General features: G+C 33.7%; 1 protein-coding gene and 1 non-coding gene across 4 annotated transcripts in view; both read right to left on the reverse strand.

The window, feature by feature from the left end:
- Window positions 1-23,658, reverse strand: part of KIF18A (kinesin family member 18A) — a 79,753-nt gene that overhangs the window by 23,081 nt on the left and 33,014 nt on the right. For all 3 annotated transcript variants that reach the window (XM_011286752.4, XM_045039074.1, XR_006586463.1), the window contains exons 13-14: window positions 20,426-20,547; window positions 13,949-14,187 (exon numbers count right to left, since the gene is read on the reverse strand). In XM_011286752.4, coding sequence (XP_011285054.1) covers window positions 13,949-14,187; window positions 20,426-20,547 — 361 coding nt within the window. The remainder of the gene's footprint in view (window positions 1-13,948; window positions 14,188-20,425; window positions 20,548-23,658) is intronic.
- Window positions 18,969-19,034, reverse strand: LOC111556836. Its single transcript, XR_002736552.1, has one exon. It is a non-coding gene; the product is annotated as a small nucleolar RNA SNORD57 (small nucleolar RNA).

Raw genomic sequence — 23,658 nt, forward strand, 5'->3', positions numbered from 1 at the left:
CTAAACATTCATTGGTAGGGGATTAGGTAAGCATGCAATTGTTAAAAGTAATTTAACTTCATATTTGATAGGAAAATGTGTGCAACAAGTGGTTCGGTGAGAAAAAGCTGGTGATCAATTCTATGTATAATAGATCTCAATATTTATTGTTTAAAAAATACCAACTGCATATGAATGCTTAGAAAAAATGTCCAACTATTAAAACAAAATATTAATAGAGTTAATGAAAGACATCTTATTTCTTTTGGCTGGACTTCTTTTTCCAAATTCAAATAAATGAACATTTATTGCTAAGATAATAAAAAGGCTAAAATATTAGTGAAAGGAGCAATAAAGTTAAAAATGAATTACAGAAAACAGTTTCTGACTGCCAATGAAGATACAGTTGTTGGGGAGAGAGAAGGTAAGGAGTGGTAATCACTGTAACAGAAATACAAAAAATATGGTGGAAATGCAAGGCTATGTACAGGCCAAGGAGAGAGGACTCAGTAAAGGGAAGGTTCATAAAGAAAGCAGAATCTGAACTGGACTCTCAGCGGGGATAAGGATTTTAATAAGTTAGGATGTGGGATGAAGCAAGAGGAAACAGCATTCAAGATTGAGGGAAAAGCTTGGAAACTAGAGAGGCAAGAAACAGAGTATGTTTAAGAAAAGCCCGGGACACCAAGTGCTGTAGAAAAGTAAGTCTGCAGCTTGAAAACAGACTGGCAAAAGCCTTAAGAAGGCTCTCCTAAATAAGGGGTCTGCACTTTATTAGGAAGATAATTGTAGTGTGAAGGGTAGACAGGAGAGAGGAGAGACAAGAGAAATGCAAACTAGTTTAGATATTGCTATTATTATTCATTTCTTACATCACATTTTCTCAAAGTGTTTTAAAATAATTGAATGAAGAACCATCATTCTATTTCCTGTCTTTCTCTCTTGGTTTTAAATAAATCTCTAAAACACAAGTATGAATTGGCAATTTCATGTGATGTCTTAGGTACGAGGGGGTCTATATTTTTTAGCTTTCTGAAATATTCCACAGATGGTTCCTTTAAATAAAGAGACTAGATAATTTATCACTAATGAGTGAAAAATCCCTCTCTTAAAAAATGGGCAGGCCTTCTGGGGTCATCTTTTGATGTGCCATATCAGGTGTCCTGAGTGATTTTACCCAGAGGAACTAATTTATCAAGAGCTTAAGACTGCAAACGTTAAAAGATTTACAGAGCTGTACGTTAGTGTAAAAAGCAGAATGCAGTATTTAGCAAACATGAGTCACAGGCTGCAAAGCAGGGTTCACGACAGGGAGACATTGATGAATGGGATTAGATCTAATTGAGGCTTGGTACAAAATGATGGCAAGGATTTTTCTTTTGCTAGTACTCATGTTAATATGTACGTGAGGAGGTATTTTGGGAAACTATGCTAAATTAAAATTAGTTGGCAAAGGTCTAAAGTGAAATCAAATATTAATATATGCATTTCAATAAACACTTCTAGGCTACAAATGCTTGATACAATTACTGTACTAATCATAAATCTGGATTCCTTTAACAGCCTTATGACTCATGGAATTCAGTTGCAAATGATACAGGTGAGTGAATTTTAACTATTTAAAAGATATGTAACTTTAAGGTACTACTGATTAACCATACATACAATAAACATTTTATAATGCATTCATATGACACTATTGTGGTTATTGCAGTATTAATGCTTATATAGATAGTTTACAGCTATTTACAAATATTGCAAAGAGAGAATACATTTTCCTACGTATTAAAAAATTGGCATAGTGTTTTAAATTAATCCAACACTCTGAGTAATAAATCAACCATAACCTTTTGATACTTGCCTTTGTGGGAAATAGCAGATACCATGTTTTCCACTCAGTCTCATTTTCCTACTATTCATGCTTTTTTTAAGGGGGGGGAACAATGCAAGAACCTTATAATTTATAGTAACATTTACAGTTATGGATGAGCAACTGAACACTGTTTTGTCTATGAGGAGAATAAGGGCCAAATGAAATGTATTTAGGGATACAAACATGACTTCCATTGTCTATTGGTAATGATTAAATTTTATTGCCAAATGGGAAAATACATGGAAAATTTAGGTTATAAATATTTTTGCTATTTCATATTTATTATATGAGGAATTCATCTAGAGACTTATTTTTTTAAATGACATATTCAAGTAATTTTAGGGTAAACCTAAACTTACATTGGAACTATATTCAATCATAATAAATCTACTATATAGAAGACACTGATTCTACTGGTATCTTTTCTTTTATTGTACTTTAAGATAAAAACCACTAACATGAGGTACAAAATTTAAGAAAAGGAAAGGTTAGAGACAGAAATATTACTAAATGTGAGTTTCCAGATGGATAATGAGGAAATCTTGACTTTTCATTTAATGTCAGGAATTTTATCCGTTCCATAAATAAACCTTGCTGCCAGCACCCCCATCCTGCATGGCACTCAGTGAGTGCACTTTCTGTTTTCCAGACCTAAAATAGGTGCATGTTTTACTCCAAGTAAACAGACATTTAGTTTGGAGGCAAAGATTTCAAGTCAAATAACTATTCCAAAATCAAGCACTGACATTGGTAAGATATTAAAATGAACAAAATTTTAAAAGTTAGTTTCTTAAGAGACAATACAGGCTTATTAATAAGAAAAATTTAAATAATCCATGTAACAAAAATATAAAATATTGCATTTAGGAATTTAATAACAAACGTACAAAATATATACAAAGAAAGTTCTGTTCTAAAATTTTGCTGAGAAACATCTAAGAAAATATGAATATGGAGAGACACACTATTGCAGAATGAGAAGATTTGATGGCGAAAAAACGTGAAGACAAAATTAACTTATAAATTTTTACAAATATTTTATTTCTTTGGAATTGAAAAAATTATACTAAAATTTATTTCTTAGGGGCAGCTAATAGCATTTTAAAAACAAAGAATAATGAAGGGGGACTAGCACTGCTATATATCAAAGATACTATCAAGTATCACTTATGAAAATAATAGCTACTAGTTCTAGGACAGACAAATAAGCTAAAGAATAGGACAGAATAGGATAAATAATTCCACAAATAGAATTATAGGACTACCTATTGCATTTAAAACAAAGGTACCATGAGGATGGACTATCAACTTATTACACAAGAATGTCAGGTTATTTGCAAAAAATTAAGCTAGATTCTTGCCTGTTACCTTACATCAAAATAAATTAGAGAAAACGAAAGTAAAAATTAAAAGAAAAAAAAAACCTTATGGATAAAAAGACCTTTTGGGGAATTATTCCAAAAGCAAGAGAGAAAAAAAATGAAGTTGTTTTATGACATAAAAATTTTAAAAATTCAGAATTAAAAGGGGTATCTCAATGTTAAGAGTTAATGATAACCTTAACATATTCACAACATGTATCTTAGAGGAAAGAGTTAATATCCCTTGATGATTTCATCCAGTCCTATGGCTTTAAATATCATCTAAATGTTAACAGCTCTCAAATTTATATTTCAGTTTAGACTTTTCTTCTGAACTCCAGATTCTTATCTCCAACTGCTTCCACGGCCTCCACTTGGATGTATGGTAGACAAATTTAAAATGCCCCAATTGTGCTTTAATCTTCTGCCACCCCCACCCTACAAACCTGCTCTACCTGAAGTCTTCCCAATCTCTTGTAATGTGACTTGATTCTTTCTGTTGTTAAATTCAAAAACCTTAGGGTCATCCTTGACTTTTTGTTTCCCTCATATCCCAAATCCAATTTGTGATGAAATCCTGCTAGTTCTACCTTCAAAATATATTGAAATCTGACTACTTCTCACCAACTCCATTGCTACCAATCTGGTCTGAGCCACCATCTTTCACCTGCGTTATTGTAGTAGTCTCCTGTTTCCACTCTTGCCATACTACAATCTACTCTCAACTCACCAGTCAGAAGGATCTTTTGAAAACATGATGGAAATATGTTACTTCTCTACTCAGATCATGCCATGGTTCCCTGATTTGTTCAGCGTTAAAGTCTAAGTCCTTATAATGACCTATATAAGACTTTACTTGATCTGCTTTCCTCCGCTTGATCTTTGTGATCTCATCACTGTCTACTTTAATTCCTTTTTCTTTTGTACCAATTATATGTCCTAGCCATTCCTTGAATATGTCAGACTGTGTTAGAGATCTGCGTGAGTTGTTCTACCTAAAAATGAGTTTTCTCTCAGATATCTACACGGGCAACTGTGAACTTCTTCACATTTATCAGTGAAGCCTACTGTGACAATGCTATTTAAAGTAGCAACCTCTCCCCCTCCCCCTTCTGAACTCCCTGTATTTCTTTGCTCTTAGCATGTACCACCTTCTAAGATTTGGTTACTTTACTTACTATATTTATTGTCTTTCTTCTTGCCCTATGTATGGGCATGAATGTAAACTCCGGAAGGGTTAAAAAATTTGTTTTGTACTTTGATGCATCCTTAGCATAAGTATCTGGCACATAGATGTTCAATAAATATTGCTGAATGAATAAACATTCATATCCTAAGCTCTTGTAAATATGTAACAATTTTTACAGAAGATGACTATGCAAGAAAAATGATCAATTGATGGCTAAGTAATTCACAGAAAAGAAAATAGATCCTTGAATAGATGAGAAAAAATATATTCAACTATACTAGTAAACAAAGGAAAAATGGAAAGAATATTTATGGTTGAAATTGGCAAAGAATCAATAAATTAGCTAGCAAAGACAAAAGAGGGAGAGAGAACCCCACATTCAAAATGATTTAATAGATATATCAACCAACGACAAGGTATGGGCCTTGTTTGTATGCTGATGAAAGGACTTAAAAAGAAACCATTTCTAAGACAAAGGGGGAAATTTAAACACTAATTGGATAGATATTTAATGACATTAGGTATGAAAAGGATATTGTGTTTTCTTTTAGAGACACTAAGATGTAAATGGAAGAAATGATACGCTGATATTTCCTTCAAAATAATCCAGTACAGATTTGATGGGGTGGAGAAAAGCAGATGGAGTTCTCAAGACTAGCCATGAGATAAACCTTAAAATTAGGTGATGGGTTCATGGAGTTCATTACTGTATACTTTGTAATTCTACGTATGTTTGAAAATAATTTTAAAAGCAATGTAGGCATTTTAAATATAAAGATTGCTGCTGATCTAATAAATACTATTAAAAGGTCTCTAATGCACCAGAAAAACAAAACAAAAACAAAACAAAACAAAAAAAACCCAAATTCAAGTCTAAATACCAGAGCGTTTAGCATTTTTGAAATTTAACAACAACAACAACAAGAAATTTGACAACAAAACTACTTATTACCTATTAATGAGAATGTAGGAAAAAAGTCAGTAACACATGTATAAGCTTAGATGAATGAGACACATTTTTAACTCAGGTTTTGCTTAAGTTGAATCTCTTCAATTTTACTTCTTAAATGTGTTAAGGCTACCATTAATAGTATAATTTTCATAATATGTTATCTAGGTATTGCTTCATATCTTTAGAAACGCAAACATAAATTTCACTATGTTTTTTTAATGAACAATTTTATTTTAGTATTCTAAGACTAAGAAAAATAAATATTTATAAGTGGACTCGCTTTGTACTCCATGCCCCTTCCCTGTTACTCATCTTTGACTCCCTACTCATAGTGAATACAACATATAAAATTCATGGAATGAATAAGACACAACAAATAGTTAATCTATGAAATCATGTGAACAAAATATTAAACAACAAACCAAGAACAAAACATAATAAAAACAAAACTCATCTTCTGATACACTTTCAAAAGGAAATACATGTTTATAAAATGTAACGTGACTTCAACAGTTTTTCTTTTTAAAAATGTTATGAAAAGGAATTATGAGCCAAATAAATGTTGTGTTTTACTGCTGACAAGTATAGTCTATGCAATTACACTGAAAGTGAAATATGGATTTTTAAATAAGTAATAATGACCATCAGGTGGTCAGTATTTCTCAATCTTGGTGTTAAAACACTATTTCCTCTCCAACATCTTGAGTACATTATATAAGAAAAAAAAAAAACCAAAAAAAAAAAAAAAACCCCTAAAAAAACCCCAAGGCCCAAAAGGTACAAGAGAATCTGAAAAAAATCTTAAGTTTTCTTTCCTAAGATCTCAACTAGGTTAGTTCTAATGACGATAGTACTTTATTAAAGAAAAAGAGGATATAAATATGTATCTCCAAATTCCCACTCATTTTAATGTAAAAATATTAACATAGGGAACTTAATAATAGAGAGCTAGGTAATCCAGACCAATCTCTCTACTGAAGGCAATAAAAAATTCTGGACAAAATATAAAAAACATATGGTTGAATGCACAGAAGAGCTAACAAGATTGTGAAGAATTATAGGTAAGTATCAAGAGAAAGTTGGGAACCTCTGGAAGGTAATCTCTGCATTTACAGCTATTTTCCCCTTGAGATTTTTTGCTGATCCTGAAGGAGGTGGCAGAAAAACTTAGTAATGTTGTTGAGAACTTGGTAGAACTGGGGTGCTGGCGCTTGAAGTTAGGGCAAAGTTCTTCCTAAACCCTCCTTGCTTTGAGTTACAACTCTAAACAGCTTATGCTCTTGAGGGTAAATCAGGGGGTAGGCAGACCCTAGCAGAAGTTTCTGTGTAGTTTCAAATTATCCCAGTCCTTAAAACTGGACTACAGTGATTTTGGATTGTTAATGCCATCAGGGGCCTAGAAGAAACAAATGTAAATCCTCTCTGAAGGAAGACATTACTATGAGAAGTCTTAAAGTATTTCTGTAAACAATTCTGCAAATACATGCCCAATGCACAAAACTCAGCATGTCTTCAAGGAAATGAGACCACGTGAAAGAGAACCAGAAGAAAGAGATAACAGAAACAGACCCAGAGGGTTCCAGACCTGAAATTCTCAGACACAGACTTTAAAATAATTACACCCATTGTGTTCAGTGAGAATTTTAGTCAACAAATGGAGTTTATAAAAAAGAATCAAATAGAAATTCTAGAACTGAAATACAACTGAAATTAAGAACTTGATGGATTTAGGAACCATTTGACACAGCTGCAAAGAGAAGTAAACTATAGAATATGTGAAAAGAAATTTCCAGAGACCAAAAAAAAAAAAAAAAGAAAAAAAAAAAGGCACATATAAGGCAAGGAGAACTAATGTAAGATAATCCAGACACAAAATTTGAAAGTTCTATGAAACTACATAGAGAAGTAAAAATAAAATCATATAGGAATAATAGAGCAAAACTACTAAGACCCAAAAACAAAGAGAAAATATTTTAGGAGATCAGAATTCTGATTATATTCAAGGAAGAAATGACAGCTGACTTTAACAACAACAACAAGAAAAAAAAAACAAAACAAAACCATAAGATAATGAAATGATATCTTTAAACTGCTAAGAAAAGAAAGAATACCAAACTGGAATTCTATACCCAGCAAAATAGTCTTTAAGAAAGAAAGTAAAATAAATACAGCTTCAGACATATAAAAACTAAGAAAATTCATCATTAGCACATCCACTGTAAAGGAAATACAAAAGATTCTTTGGATGAAAGAAAAAATTTATTGGATGGAGATGCAGAGATGCTGAGAAAATATAGAAGAATAAAAAGAATAAATGTGAATACTGATTACATAGACAATAAAAAAACCCACATTTTATGGGTAAATTATATATAGAAAAATAAAATGCATCATAACAATGGTATGTCAGGAGAGGAGTTTACCCAGGTAAAGAATTTTTTAGGTTTCTAGCACTGTTTGAGGGTGAATGTAACATAATTACTTTGATAAACAGACTTTGATAAAGCAAGGATACATAATGTTACTCAAGGGTAACTACTAAAAGAATATAAAAAGAGTATATAGTTTCCAAGCTGAGAGGTAAAAAAATGGAATATTAAATATCACTCTATCATTTTAAAGCAAAGTTCAAAAGAAAAAGAATTTGGAATAAGCAGGACAACTAGAAACGTGCACAAGATGGCAGGTTTAAAACCAATTATCAATACATTCATCAAGTAGAAAAGGAATGAATAGTTTAAAAGATAAAGACTAATAAACAGAACAACAAAGCAAAACCCAGAGATGCCTGGGTGGCTCAATGGGATAAGTGTCCAACTCTTAATCTTGGCTTAGGTCATACTTTCAGAGATTGTGAGTTTAAGCACTGCATCGGACTCTGCGCTTACAGTGTGAAGGCTGCTTGGGATTCTCTGCCTCCCCCTCTCTGCCCCTCCCCTGCTGACAGTCTCTTTCTCTCAAAATAAACTTAAAAAAAAAAAAAAGAATTATATATAAAAAGAACAAAACCCAATTACATGCTGTTTATAAGACACATGTTTGATTTAAAGTGAAAGAATCAGAAAAAAGATGAACCATGAAGACATGAAGCAAAAGAGTAGTCGGACAGCTATATTAATAGTAAACTTAGGGTTAAGAATAGAACTTTCTCCCTGAGATCAGGAACACGACAGGGATGTCCACTCTCACCGCTGTTGTTTAACACAGTGTTAGAAGTTCTAGCATCAGCAATCAGACAACAAAAGGAAATTAAAGGCATCAAAATTGGCAAAGGTGAAGTTAAGCTGTCACTTTTTGCAGATGACATGATATTATACATGGAAAATCCGACAGACTCCACCAAAAGTCTGCCAAAACTGATACACGAATTCAGCAAAGTCGTAGGATACAAAATCAATGTACAGAAATCAGTTGCATTCTTATACACTAATAATGAAACAACAGAAAGACAAATAAAGAAACTGATCCCATTCACAATTGCACCAAGAAGCATAAAATACCTAGGAATAAAACTAACCAAGATGTAAAAGATCTGTATGCTGAAAACTACAGAAAGCTTATGAAGGAAAATGAAGAAGATATAAAGAAATGGAAAAACATTCTGTGCTCATGGATTGGAAGAATAAATATTGTCAAAATGTCAATACTACCCAAAGCTATCTACACATTCAATGCAATCCCAATCAAAATTGCACCAGCATTCTTCTTGAAGCTAGAACAAGCAATCCTAAAATTTGTATGGAACCACAAAAGGCCCCGAATAGCCAAAATAATTTTGAAGAAGACCAAAGCGGGAGGCATCACAATCCTAGACTTTAGCTTCTACTACAAAGCTGTAATCATCAAGACAGCATGGTATTGGCACAAAAACAGACACATAGACCAATGGAATAGAATAGAAATCCCAGAACTAGACCCACAAAAGTATGGCCAACTAATCTTTGACAAAGCAGGAAAGAATATCCAATGGAAAAAAGACAGTCTCTTTAACAAATGGTGCTGGGAGAACTGGACAGCAATATGCAGAAGGATGAAACTAGATGACTTTCTCACACCATTCACAAAAATAAACTCAAAATGGATAAAGGGCCTGAATGTGAGACAGGAAACCATCAAAACCCTAGAGGAGAGAGAAGGAAAAGACCTCTCTGACCTCAGCCACTGCAATTTCTTACTTGACACATCCCCAAAGGCAAGGGAATTAAAAGCAAAAATGAACTATTGGGACCTCATGAAGATGAAAGTCTTCTGCACAGCGAAGGAAACAATCAACAAAACTAAAAGGCAACCAACGGAATGGGAAAAGATATTTGCAAATGACATATCAGACAAAGGGCTAGTATCCAAAATCTATAAAGAGCTCACCACACTACACACACGAAAAACAAATAATCCAGTGAAGAAATGGGCAGAAAACATGAATAGATACTTCTCTAAAGAAGACATCCACATGGGCAACAGACACATGAAAAGATGCTCAACGTCGCTCCTCATCAGGGAAATACAAATCAAAACCACACTCAGATATCACCTCACGCCAGTCAGAGTGGCTAAAATGAACAAATCAGGAGACTATAGATGCTGGAGAGGATGTGGAGAAACGGGAACCCTCTTGCACTGTTGGTGGGAATGCAAACTGGTGCAGCCGCTCTGGAAAGCAGTATGGAGGTTCCTCAGAAAATTAAAAATAAATCTACCCTATGACCCAGCAATAGCACTGCTAGGAATTTACCCAAGGGATACAGGAGTGCTGATGCCTAGGGACACTTGTACCCCAACGTTTATAGCAACACTTTCAACAATAGCCAAATTGTGGAAAGAGCCTAAATGTCCATCAACTGATGAATGGATAAAGAAATTGTGGTTTGTATACACAATGGAATACTACTTGGCAATGAGAAAGAATGAAATATGGCCATTTGTAGCAACGTCGATGGAACTGGAGAGTGTGATGCTAAGTGAAATAAGTCATACAGAGAAAGACAGATACCATATGGTTTCACTCTTATGTGGACCCTGAGAAACTTAACAGGAACCCATGGGGGAGGGGAAGGAAAAAAAAGAGATTAGAGAGGGAGAGAGCCAGAGCATAAGAGACTCTTAAAAACTGAGAACAAACTGAGGGTTGATGGGGGGTGGGAGGGTGGGGAGAGTGGGTGATGGGTATTGAGGAGGGCACCTTTTGGGATGAGCACTGGGTGTTGTATGGAAACCAATTTGACAATAAATTTCATATTAAAAAAAGAATAAGCACATGAGTAAGTACATTTTGTAAAAAAGGAAGATGTAAGAATTCTGAAATATATAGATTTAATAATATAATCTCAATGTATAAAAACCAAAAATTGACAGAACTACAAGGAGAAATATCTCCTAAAAGATGTCCATCCCTAGCTCCTGGAACCTGTGAATATGTTACATTACATGGTAAAAGGGATTTTACAGATATAATTGAAGTTACGGAATTTAAACCAGGGAGATTATCCTAGATTACCTAGCAGGCCCAATAGAACCATACGAACCCTTAAAAGCAGAGACTTCCCTTTAACTGTAGGCAGGAGAGATGAAGCAGAAGGGAAGGTGAGAGAGATTCGAAGCATGAGAATTAAGTGTCCTGCCTTTCTTGGCTAGGAAATGAAATGATGAAGAGGGCAACGTGCCAGGGAATATGGGTGACCTCTAAAATTGGAGAATGACCCCTGGCCAACAGCACCAAGAGAACAGGGACCTCAGTCCTACAGTTGCATAGAATTGAATTCTGCTAACAACCAGAATGAGCCTAGAAGCACATTCTCTCCTCAGAACATCCAGGAAAGAGATCCAGCTGGCTTACACCTTGATTTGGCTTTCTCAAACTCTAAGTGGAGTTACCAGTTGAGCCTGCCATAATTCTGATCTACAGAACTCGGAAATAATAAATCAGTGTTATTTTAGGTTGACATATTTGTGTTGATTTGTTAGTGTGGTGAAAGAAAACTGATGCAAAATAGAAAAATCCAGTGTAATAAAGGGAATTTTTAATAGGTCTCCTCAGTATATGATAGAATGTGAATTAAAAAAAAGTCTATAAGAGTAAAATTTGAAGAACACAGCAAATTTGACCTAACAGACTGGCAATAAATGACTACAAAATACACATTCTTTATAAGCATACTTGAAACACTTATACCAGCTAACTATATGTTGGGCATAAGGCAAGTCTCTATAATCTTCAAAGGATTAAAATCATATTAAGTATTTTCTCTGAATACAATTCAATTAAGCTAAAAATAAAAAATTGGATGGAATATGCTATAGCTTTTTAGAGAATAAAAGCTAAAAAATATTAAAACTAATCTATCAGTTTTGTGAAATATATATCGGATGCCTATATGGCACTTAAAAAAGTATGATTCTCAGGGCGCCTGGGTGGCTCGGTTGGTTAAGTGTCCAACTTCGGCTCAGGTCATGGTCTCACAGTTCCTGAGTTCAAGCCCCACGTCGGGCTCTGTGCTCACAGTGCAGAGACTGGAGCCTGCTTCAGATTCTGTGTCTCCCCCTCTCTCTTTCCCATCCCCACTCATGCTCTCTCTCTGCCTTAAAAGTAAATAAAACATTAAAAAAAAAAAAAAAAGTATGATCCTCATGTTAATTGCTTCTCCAAGCCTGAACACAAATGGAAATTTGCTCAATCTGAAAGTGCAATTTTAAATAAAAAGTGAGGAAAAAAATGCTCCATAGGTAAAAGAAGAAATTACAACAGAAATCAGAAAATATTTTGAACGAATAATAATCTAGAACATTATGTATCAAAACTTGTGAAATGAAGTTAAAGCTGTGTTTAGAGGGAAACCTATGGACATTAATGCATAAATTAGAAAAGTCAGGTGAAAGTTAATGAACAAATATCCATCTTTATCAGTCAGAAATAAAAACAGCAGTATAAACCGAGTAAAAGTAGATGGAAAGAAATAATAAAAGTAAAGATAAAAACAATTAAATAGAAAATAAAACCCACAGCAAAAAAGTAAACAAACACCTAAAAGGAAAAAGCTACAAAATAAATATTTGACTGACCGTTTTGACAAGAAGAGATCATACTAAAAGAAATAAAATCAAATACACAAATCTACAGATTTGCCTCATCTTCCTCTTAAAATCCATTGACACAGCATCAGCAATAGAAAAAAGAAACAGCTGCCAACATCAGAAACTGGGTAATTTTTGGAAGTTGGAAATCACGTGGATCAGATCAACAGAAAAGCTACAAGAAAAATTGGGACCCCACTATTGTATATATGAGAAACGCTTTTCCCAAATCTGTAAACTCAGAAAAAAAGAATGGGGAGAGACTACAAGGTAATTACCAATGATAATCAGATTAACTGATCAATGGATTGACTGCGATGTTGTACGGTAAATTAAAACTCTCTAAACAAAATGGAGACCTCTTAGTACCAGCATTGGAAACAAAGAAAAGTAGAATAGGGCCTTGGGAAGATCCAAACTTCCAGAAAGACAGAAAAGTTTGGAGGTAAAGTCTGAGACTGCAAATTTAAAAAGAACACAGACCAGTTTAGGGTTGCTATTATTTTGGGATAAGAATGAGAGAGGTATCTCATATACATTTGGCATAGAGAAAATTTTGGAGTTTGACAGATTAATTTTTTAAAAAATTACTTGTCCTATATTCCAACAAATCAGTTTCTAGGAATCTGGTACATATGCACAAATGTGAATATACAAGCATGTTTTCTGATGCACTGTTCACCAATAGATCAACGGTTAAATAAATTATAGTACATCTATTCTCTGAATTCTCACAATTGTTAAAAAAAAAAAAAAACAAGGTAAATTCTTTAAGCATATACCCTAAATATGTTCATAATAAACTAGACAAATAAAAAAAAGTTGTAGATCAATATATATTATGTGCTAGGATTCATATGAAACTTAACAAAAAGCTAGAGTTAGACTATGTACTACAAATATTACACATTCACATACACACACGGATGCACACATTCACACACACTATAAAGACAATCAAACTGTTAAATGTATTTATTTCTGAGACAGGATACAAGATTGGGTTCTGGGGAAAGTTGAAGAGGCCATTCTACTTGTACGTGTAGTTCTGTATTGCCTGAATTTCTTTTAAACATTATATGTTTGTTTTACAATTAAAATGTCCTAAACACACTTTGATAACAAGTGATATATGGCAATAAAATATAGTTTATTCTATGCTGTTAGTTGATCTTAAGAACAGATTATTATGTACTACAGAATACAATATTCTTAATTATCATCTTCATCTTTAAATGAGGTTAACTTTTAAAGAAGGGTGGAAGTACAATTATTCCATCAAAAATAGGTAAAATAACTTAAAGGTTTTATTGCTAGAGTTATTTAGAACATCAAGCATACTTGGCTCTTAAACCTTTGAAAGGTACTGGTTAATGAAATGATTGTGAAGCTAATTTTCCCATTAATTCTCACAAAATAGGCAAACCTATTAAAAAAATTAACTGTTCTGGAGATCAATATATAAAGGAGGCTACTCTTTAGAAATAACTTTATAATTTACCTAATAAAAGAAAAGCTGTACTTACAACAAGGAGATTGATCTGGTGGTCCAAGTTGTGGAAAGGTCATAAGAACAGAAACCCCTGTTAGGTCATTTTGCTTTAAAGTATGCTCATTAGTTTGGTCAGCCCAAACCACCACTTTCTTTCTCTCTACCAAATGTTCAATTTCTTTGAAGTCAGACTCAAAAGCAGCATTTGAAAGGCCAGCTTCTTTTAATGCACAATACTGTTTTCTTAGGACTGGAAGCAAAGCATTCAATACTCTATATAAAAAAGGTGACAAGAGAGATAAATATTAAATTTTAAATACACTATTACAGTTCTACATAATATCCTAAGTATTAGCACATCATTAAATAATATCTTGTATATGTTTTCATTTAGATATTTTAATAAAATACCTCAACATATTCTCACTACATTAAGTAAAGAGTGGAAAGAATCCTGGATGGGAATTACAAGCACCAGGCTGTAGACTTGGCTAGTTTTCAATTCCAAGGTGATCTTGGGTAATACACGAACTGAGGTTTCTTCTCGATAACTTGGGGTACAACTAGACAGTCATTACAACAGGAGACTACTGTCAAAACTAAGTGAGTTAAATGCATGTAAAAGGTTTCTACAAAGCATTATGTGATTTATAAAACAAAGATACTGTTATTACTCGTACTAAGTACCATGGAATTAAAATGAAAAAATGCACTGTTAAATGATGAGATCCGTTTCAGGTATATAGTATTTTGAAGGAACCACAGAGTCAAATTTCCTCCAAGATAGCTCTTTATGAGTTAAAGCAATGGCTTTCAAAGCCATTCAGAGGGGTTCCAAGTAGAAGAGTTGTGGACAAGGATGGTAGCTAAAGGGAATCAAAGGGGCACTGGATTTTTGTCTCTGATTCAAAATCTTGCCTAATGCTATCAATCAGAGCAGTAGTTAATGTATCTTTTTATGTATTAGACCTCCATGTAAGTGCTCACTGAAGAAATACCACAGCTAAACAGTTATAAATTTATACACTCAATTAATGGTTCTTAATTTTTATATCAAGGAAGATGTCAAACAACTTGAATGACCTTGAAATGCTTCGGACCTGGTTGATTCAGTTGACTCATAACATCCGGCAGAATAGGATTATTTGAAGTATGGTAGGGCAGTGGAAAAAGGATAGGCATTGATTTTAACAATCAAGGAAATAACTGCGCTTTTACCTCAGAGACTTAAATATTTAGATAGTAGTACACATAAATTGTGACACTGCCCCTTTTGGGGAGGGTAGAGAGTACTCCATTTAAATCACGTAGGCAACAACTATAGGGAAAAGTCATTAAGTATAAAGTCACTAAAAGAAACAGTATTTACTGAGCACCTATACTAATGAGGTGCTGTGCACAGAACACATAACACAGCCAGCCAGAGGTTGCTATTCTTAAAAAGTCTTGCTAGTTGGGGCACCTGGGTGGCTCAGTTGGTTAAGTGTCCAACTTCAGCTCAGGTCATGATCTTGTGGTTCATGGGTTCAAGCCCTGCATCAGGCTCTGTGCTGAGAGCTTGGAGCCTGGAGCCTGCTTTGGATTCTGTGTCTCCATCTCTCTCTGCCCCTCCCCTGCTCCCACTCTGTCTCTCTCTCAAAAATAAACACTAAAAAAAAAAAAAAAAAAAAAGGCTTGCTGGCAAGGTTGGCCCTTGGTTGACATCTTAATACTTGAATTTTGAGAGTGTTCTCATTTTCAGAACTGATAAGAGTGGCTCACTGTACTTAAACTATTTGTATAAGCAATATGGTTTATGCTGAACAACTACTTTCCTCCTGGGAAGTCTGGAATTTTGGTACAGGCTAGGTAGAAGGTGCCTTTGTAACCAACTCCCAGTAAAAACCCAAGTGCACTAATTGTCTAATGAGATCCCAAAGTTTAGACAATATTTAAAATGTATTCACAACTTTTTGCTGGAGGACTTAAGCACATCCTGTGTGGGTCCAAGTGGAAGAAGACACTTGAAAACTTGCATATGGTTTCCTTTGGACTTTGCCCCATTTGCCTTTTCCTCTTGCTGATTTTGTTTTGCATGCTCTTGCTATAATAAATCATAACTATGAGTACAACTATATGATGGGTTCTGTGAGCCATCGTAGTAAATCATCAAACAAGGAGGTGGTCTTAGGGACCCATGACATACATATGTACTTATATTTGTTTGTTTGAATGTATTTATGCATTCATTCATTTATTTTTTTTGATTTAATATTTTTTTATATTGCAAATGATCACCACAATAAATCTAGTTAATTTTCATTACCACATGTAAGTTTTTTTTCTTGCAATGAGAACTTTTTTAAGATCTACTCTCTGAGCAACTTTTGGATGTGCAATACAGTTTTACTAACTATGGTCGCCATGTTGTACATTTTGTTTCATGATTTATTTATGATGGTAAATTTGTATCTTTTGACTCACTTCACCTATTTTGCTTACTCCCCAACCCTGGCCTCTGGCAACCACCAATCTGTTCTCTGTATTGAAGAATTTTTTTTTTTTTTTTTTAAGATTCCACATAGGAGTGAGATCATTTGTTATTTCTCTTTCACTGATTTATTTCATTTAGTATAATGCCTTCAAGGTACATCCATGCTGTCACCAATGGCAAGATTTCATTATTTTCCTATGACTGAATAATATTCCATTGTGTGTGTATAGATACATTATACACATAAACATATACCACTTTTTCTTTAACCTTTCATCCACTGATAGCCACTTAGGTTGTTTACATATCTTAGCTATTATAAATAATGCTGCAATGAACATGGGGTGCATATATCTTTCTGTGTTAGTGTTTCATTTTCTTTGTATAAATACTGAGAAGTGGAATTGGTTGATCATATGGTAGTTCTATTGTTTTTTTTTTTAAAGAAAGACTGAGAGAGAGCAGAGAGTGTGCAAGCATGAGCAGGACTGTGCAGAGAGACAGAGATTCTTAAGCAGACTTCATGCCCATGGGACTCAATATCACGACTGTGAGATCATGACCTAAGCCCATATTCAAGAGTTGGACACTTAACCAACGTAGCCATCCAGGTGCCCCAGTAGTTCCATTTTTAACTTTTGAAGAACCTCCATACTGTTTTCTATTGTGGCTACACCAATTCCCATCAATAATACACAAGGATTCCTTATTGTCTTCATACTTGGAAACACTTGTTATTTCTTGTTTTTCTGGTAAGAGCCATTCTAATAGGTATAAGGTGACATCTCATTATGGTTTTGATTTGCATTATCCTGGTTAGTGATACTGAGCACCTTCTTATGTACCTGTTCACTATCTATATGTCTTCTTTGGAAAAATGTCTATTTAGATCTTCTGCCCATTTTTAAATCAGATTGTCTCTCTCTCTGTTATTGAATTGTATAAGTTCTGCATGTATTTTGGGCATTAACCTTTTATCAGATATATGATTTGCAAATATTTTTTCTCATTCGGAAGGTTTCCTTTTCACTTTGTTTTTGGTTTCCTTTGGTATGTAGAAGTTTTTAAGTCTGATGTAATTTCACTTATTTTTGCTTTTGTTTCTTCTGCTTTTGGTGTCAAATCCAAAATATCATCTCTTACCACCTATGTGGTGGTAAGGAGCTTACTACCTACATTTTCTTCTAGGAGTTTTATGTTTTCAGGTCTTATGTTCAAGTCTTTAAACCATTTTGAGTTAATTTTTATGTATAGTGTAAGACAGTGGTCCAGTTTTATTCTTTTGCATATCGCCCTACTGTATACTCTTGGCTCCTCTGTCATAAATTAATTGACCTTATATCTGTGGGTTTATTTTCTGGGCTCTCTACTCAGTTCTAGTAATCTACATTTTGTTTGTTTTTTTTTTTTTTTTTTTAATACACAGAGCAGTTTCTTTTTTTTTTAAATTTAAATTCTAGTAAGTCAACATACAGTATACTACATGCTTGTTTTGAAACCAATACCATACTGTTTTGATTGCTACAGCTTTGTAATATAGTTTGAAGGAAATAAATCAGACAGGAAGTGTGATACTTTGTTCTTCTTTCTTGAGATTGCTTTGGCTATTTGGTATCTTCTGTAACACTATACAAATTTTAGAATTTTTGTTCTATTTCTGTCAAAAATGCCATTGGAATTTTGACTGAGATTGTATTCAATCCATAGATTGCTTTGGATGGTATGGACATTTGAACAACATTAATTCTTCCAATCCATGAGCACAGAATATCTTAAATTTATTTCTGTCTTCTTCAATTTCTTTCATCAGTATCTTAATAGTTTTCAGTGTACAGTTCTTTCACCTCCTTGGCTAAATTTATTCCTAGGTATTTTATTCTTTTTATGCAATTGTCAATTGGATTGTTTCCTTAATTTCTCTGATAGTTTGTTATTAGTATGCAGAAACCCAACAGATTTCTGTATATTGGTTTTGTATCACGCAACTTTACTAAATTCATTTATTAGTTGTAGCAGTTTTTGGTGGTCATTAGAGTCTTCTATATATAGTATCATGTCATCTGCAAATAGTGACAATTTCGGTTCTTGCTTTCCAATCTGGACTCCTATTCTTTCTTTTTAATGTCTAATTGCTCTGGCTAGGACTTTTTTTGTTTTGTTGTTTAGATTCTACATAGAACCTATAATAATATATATAATATATAATTAATAATCCAAGTTTTATGTTTTTGATGACACATTTTATGTCTTTTCATCTTATATATCCATTAATTATTACAGTTAGAGTTTGTCTTTTAACTCTCATACCAGCTTTTTAAGTAATTAACTCCCTACCTTTACTATATATTTCCTTTTACCAGTGAGATTTATACCTTCATGTATTCTTATTACTAATTAGCATTCTTTCTTTTCAGCCTAAAGAAGTCTCTTTAATGTTTTTCGTAACACCAGTTTTATGGTAATGGACTCCTTTAGCTTTTGCTTCTCTGGAAAATTCTTTTTCTTTCCCCTTTAGTTCTGAATGATAATTTGTTGGTGGTTACGGTTTTCTTGGTTGGAAATTTTTTTCTTTCAGCACTTTGAATGTGTATTAAATCAGTTTTTTTGCCTCCACTACACAAGGTCAGAATAAGACAGTTCACCTCCTTTTTATTTTAATGTCATTTAAATCCTTTCAAAATCTTTTAAGGAAAGTATTATGATCTATTAACATAAAAGAAAACTAAGGCTTAGTGAAGTTAAATAATTTATGCAAGTTTATACTGCTAATATAAAATAGAATTCAAGACTAACTCTAAAACTCATACTCTTTCTACTATGCTGTGTTACCTCTGCTTGTAATGTTTTGGCTCACCAATTTACTAAATTGGAGAGTTAGTCAGAATCTTTTTGCCCATTTTGAAACAAAAATTTACCTTAAAATGTATATATGTCTTATATAATAAATACAGTATGGGTAAAATAAATTAATGGGTTTCTTTGATAACTTTAACTCTTGCAGGTGGTTTGACTGCTAGTAAAAGAATTTTCATTGTCTGTTCTAGACAGAGATATAGAAAGTATGAGGACATTAGGTTGAACTTTTATCCACAGAAGAATATCTCCCTAAAGTTCTTCCTTTCCTTTTTCTTCTTTTTTTTAAATTTTTTTTAAATGCTTATTTATTTCTGAGACACAGAGAGACAGAGCATGAGTGGGGGAGGGGCAGAGAAAGAGAGAGAGAGGGAGACACAGAATCTGAAGCAGGCTCCAGGCTCTGAGCTGTCAGCACAGAGCCTGACATGGGGCTTGAACTCACAAACTGTGAGATCATGACCTGAGCCAAAGTCGGTCGCTCAACTGACTGAGCCACCCAGGCACCCCTCCTTTTTCTTCTTTTTAAAGTAACTATCCTAATATGATTTCCCTTACATGAGACGTATGGAAAATTAATTGCTAGATATGCAAGAATACTAGAACTGCAGAATTGTAGACTGGTGGAAAGCCCTTAGAGAAATAAATTTCTTTTCTACAGAGCATGAAAGTGACACCTAAAGAGGTGACTGACATATAACAAAAATAAAGACTTACACTTTTTAAATATTATGTTTCAAAAGATGTTACTACTAAGCTAGTAGAGCATGAAAGAGCTACTATAGCATCATATAAAAACTGGGACAACTGATGTTAAAAAATATACATTTTTAGTAATTTCATTTTAATGACAGAAAAATCATTCTGGAATTATGAATACTTAAAAACTGCCTCCTTAAAAATTGATTTGGTATTAATAGTAATTGCTTCTAATAATTAAGTTTTATAGAAAAATGCCTTCAAAACTTTATTATAAAGTACTAACAATATTAGTTGGAGAAGAACTACCTATTTTATACTTTATCAATGTTTTCTAACTCTGCATACTTTCTGATGCTGGCAGACACTAAAAAATAATGTATCCTATACCTAATAAAACTCAATTTTCTGGAAAACAACTTCTGTTTCAGGTTCCTTAGGGCCACAATGTTAAAATTTGTAGAATAGGTAAATCCATGCACTTACGCCTCAGTTTGCCTGTGTTGCTGTTCTTGAAGACAAGCTAGATCCATCATATGTTTAATTTGTGCTTTCAAGTCTTTGTTCTGAAGGTGCAAATGGTGACAATGAAGATCTTTACTGAGCTCCTGGGGAAAACAATGCAAACTACACTTCAGATTCCTTTAAGAATGTTGAAGTTAAATAAATTTTAATAAAACTTATTTTATATTGGTGTTAATAATTTTAATTTTTTATATATAAAATGATAATGTTTAGAAACAATCTGACAAATAAACATACTGGTATAGGAGTTCTATAACTTACAAGCAAGATAAGTTTCAAGTTTCTCAGAAACTAAGTGTTAGGAACTCAGAACAAATTTTATTCTGGTGGCAGTTTCTTGGTCTATCCAATTTGTTGATAATGCTGTGAAAATACATGAATATGACCAGTTTTTACTTAAATGTCACTTCTTCAGGGAAGCTTTCTCTGAGCATTATATTTAAAGATGGACACTCTACTACCAATAGTCTCTTCCAGAGCACTTCATCAGTAATTATTTCATTTACCTATTTGTTTGTTTATAGTTTCACTATCTATACTAGAATGTTAGGTTCAGAACCAGGAGGGGGGTGTGTCAAACTATTTTAGTGTTACAGACCTACTATCCAGTGTCTGAAGCTGCATGTAATAAAAATTTCTTGCCTTCACTCACTCAATCTGGTGTAAGCTTCATCCTAGAGCAAAAGTATGAAAAGTCTTTTGTAGCTGCCCATTTTCCTAAACTTCATGTGCTTAGGTACAAGTGTTCTCCAACCTATCACCTAATGTCATTCTTCTTTCCTTAAGCCTACTATACCCTCAGTAGGAAAATGTCAGCTAAGTGGTCATATGAAAGAGTGAATGGGATAGTCCAATAGCATTCTCAGAATCCTTAACTGGGAAAATTTTACTCAATACGATGAAAGGAAATGAAATCTTTTGGACATTTGAGGGGCTAAGACAGCAATCCGATAAGCAGGGAAGCTAAGCTTGGAAACTTCCTCCTGGAGACAATTCCCATAATCCATTTTAACTTTTCAATATTCCTTCCTAACCTGCATTTGACCAGATTATCTAAAAGCTTAAAACTGTTTTTTCTTTTTCTTTTTTTCAAAACTTCCTATGCCAGTGGTAGGCACTATGACTGGAAATAATGTCATTTAATATATCTGAGACAGAGTAAACTTGGGGGTTGTTTCTTTACATGATTTACATGATTTCAAGAAATATAGCATGCATTTTAGAGAAAATCCTCCCTAGGGAAACAGGATAATATGGTTAGAGCACTGGCCTATGAGTCAAGTTGTCTTAGAGATGTTTTCAGCCAGGACAAAAGTGCTACCTTAAGCCAAAAATATAGTGTTTATGGAGATCACTTTACTTGACTACAATTTAAGAGCTTGACTAGATGATCTCTATAGTCTTTTCCAGTTAGAAAATTCAATGATCCTGATGGTCTGAACATATTTGCCAAATATTCCATCCTTTCTCTTAAAAAAACAAAACAAAACCCTTCTTTAAATATTTCCTCCAATAATTTTATTCTTTTATCTTCTTGAATTACTTATCTCTTAAAAAGACAAGCCTTGAATGTATAATTATATTAGTCAACAATGGGCCTTGGCTAGCTTGTTGTCTTTGGAAAGCCAAGTTTACAATGTGAGTCTTTTCTCAAAATTAGCTATTTTAAAACAAGTAAACAAATAAATAGATAAACAAGTGCAAAAATCTTAACTCTAACCTAAAGTCATTTTGACAATGATCATTTTGAAAACAAGACCATATTAGAGATACATGGTATCTAATGAATAAGTAAAACTTATAAATAAGTGAAACAAAACCAAAAACTACTCTAAACATCCAACACCTGCTGCCTTTCCAAGAGAAGAGGCTCTTGTGCTGTGAATGAGAAACACTTATGTGCCCAGGACTCTCAGCTGTTTTCTCAGAAAACCTGTCACTCAGCACCTGGCTTGGGTGGTGCTCTGGTAGGTGCTCTGACGGAGGCTGCTGCATTCTATGATGAGCCCTTACAGCTTTAGATGCCTTAGACCTACGTGGAATTTTAGAAGCTACCTTTTCTAAACCTAAATAATCTCTAGTACAGTTTATTGATTAATCACTGGCTCTTTTTGCTTACTCCTCTTGTTATGTAAATGTCTATCCTCTCATCTTAATATGAATACAGCATTAAAAAAAGTGTCCCTTAGTTTGCTTCTAAAGTAGATACTCTTAATGCTGATAAATAGAAAAATGACTTAAAAAAAAGTGAAATTATATGAATGTGACCTCCCTAATCTCTGGGAGAAGATCTGTATAGCTTTTTGATCAGATTCTCAAAGGCATCTATTACCCAAAAAGGTCAGAATCACTGTTCTGGAGGAAGAATAGAAAATGTATTTTGTAATGCAGCTGACACTTTTCTTTGGCTACTGACATGTACGTTATAGATGCTGAGGATACTATATATTTGTCAACCATCTACTATGTGTTAGGTGGTGCTAGGCCTCTGCATATAGCATCTCATTTAAATGTATTTCGAAGACAGGAAATTAAGACAACAAAATTAAACAACTTATCCAAAATCATACAACAGTGTTAGAGGGGGTATTCAACACAACTACTGAATAACAGAATGACTAACCACTCCAACTCTGAAGTCTAACCTTTCCCCAGTATTTACATTCTTTCTCTGTAGGTAATATTCCAAAGTGCTTTATCAATTAAATTATATTATAAAATATTATTAAATTATGCTTTGTATTACACTTAATACCTAATCTACTGAATTAATCCAGTGGCATGCTTTCGGCAAGATACTTTGAAGACTTCTAGAATAACTGAAGTGTAGATCAAGTTGTTGGCTGACCCTCCACAAATCTCCACACTAAACAATTACTCAGTCTCTACTTGTCTTTGGTTTTCTTTTTAGGAAACAGGGTATCTGATGTTTGTTGCTCACTGCTCCTTTCACTACCTTGACTGTCATCACTGAGTGCTCCCTCTAATCTTCTCCCTCTCCAGTCTGAGCTGTAATGCTAAAGGGATGGCCCCTGATAGCTATTGCTAGACAACCAGAGAATTCATTTCCCTAATCATGGTGTACTGGGTAATATCTTTTAAAATTACCTTTGAATATTAACCATTACAACTTGGATTCGTTTGTTACTGAATATACTGAGCTTTATTTTATCTGTATTGATAATCAGTCTAGT

This window comes from Felis catus, chromosome D1, assembly GCF_018350175.1.
Source record: "Felis catus isolate Fca126 chromosome D1, F.catus_Fca126_mat1.0, whole genome shotgun sequence".
Taxonomy (NCBI): Eukaryota; Metazoa; Chordata; class Mammalia; order Carnivora; family Felidae; genus Felis; species Felis catus.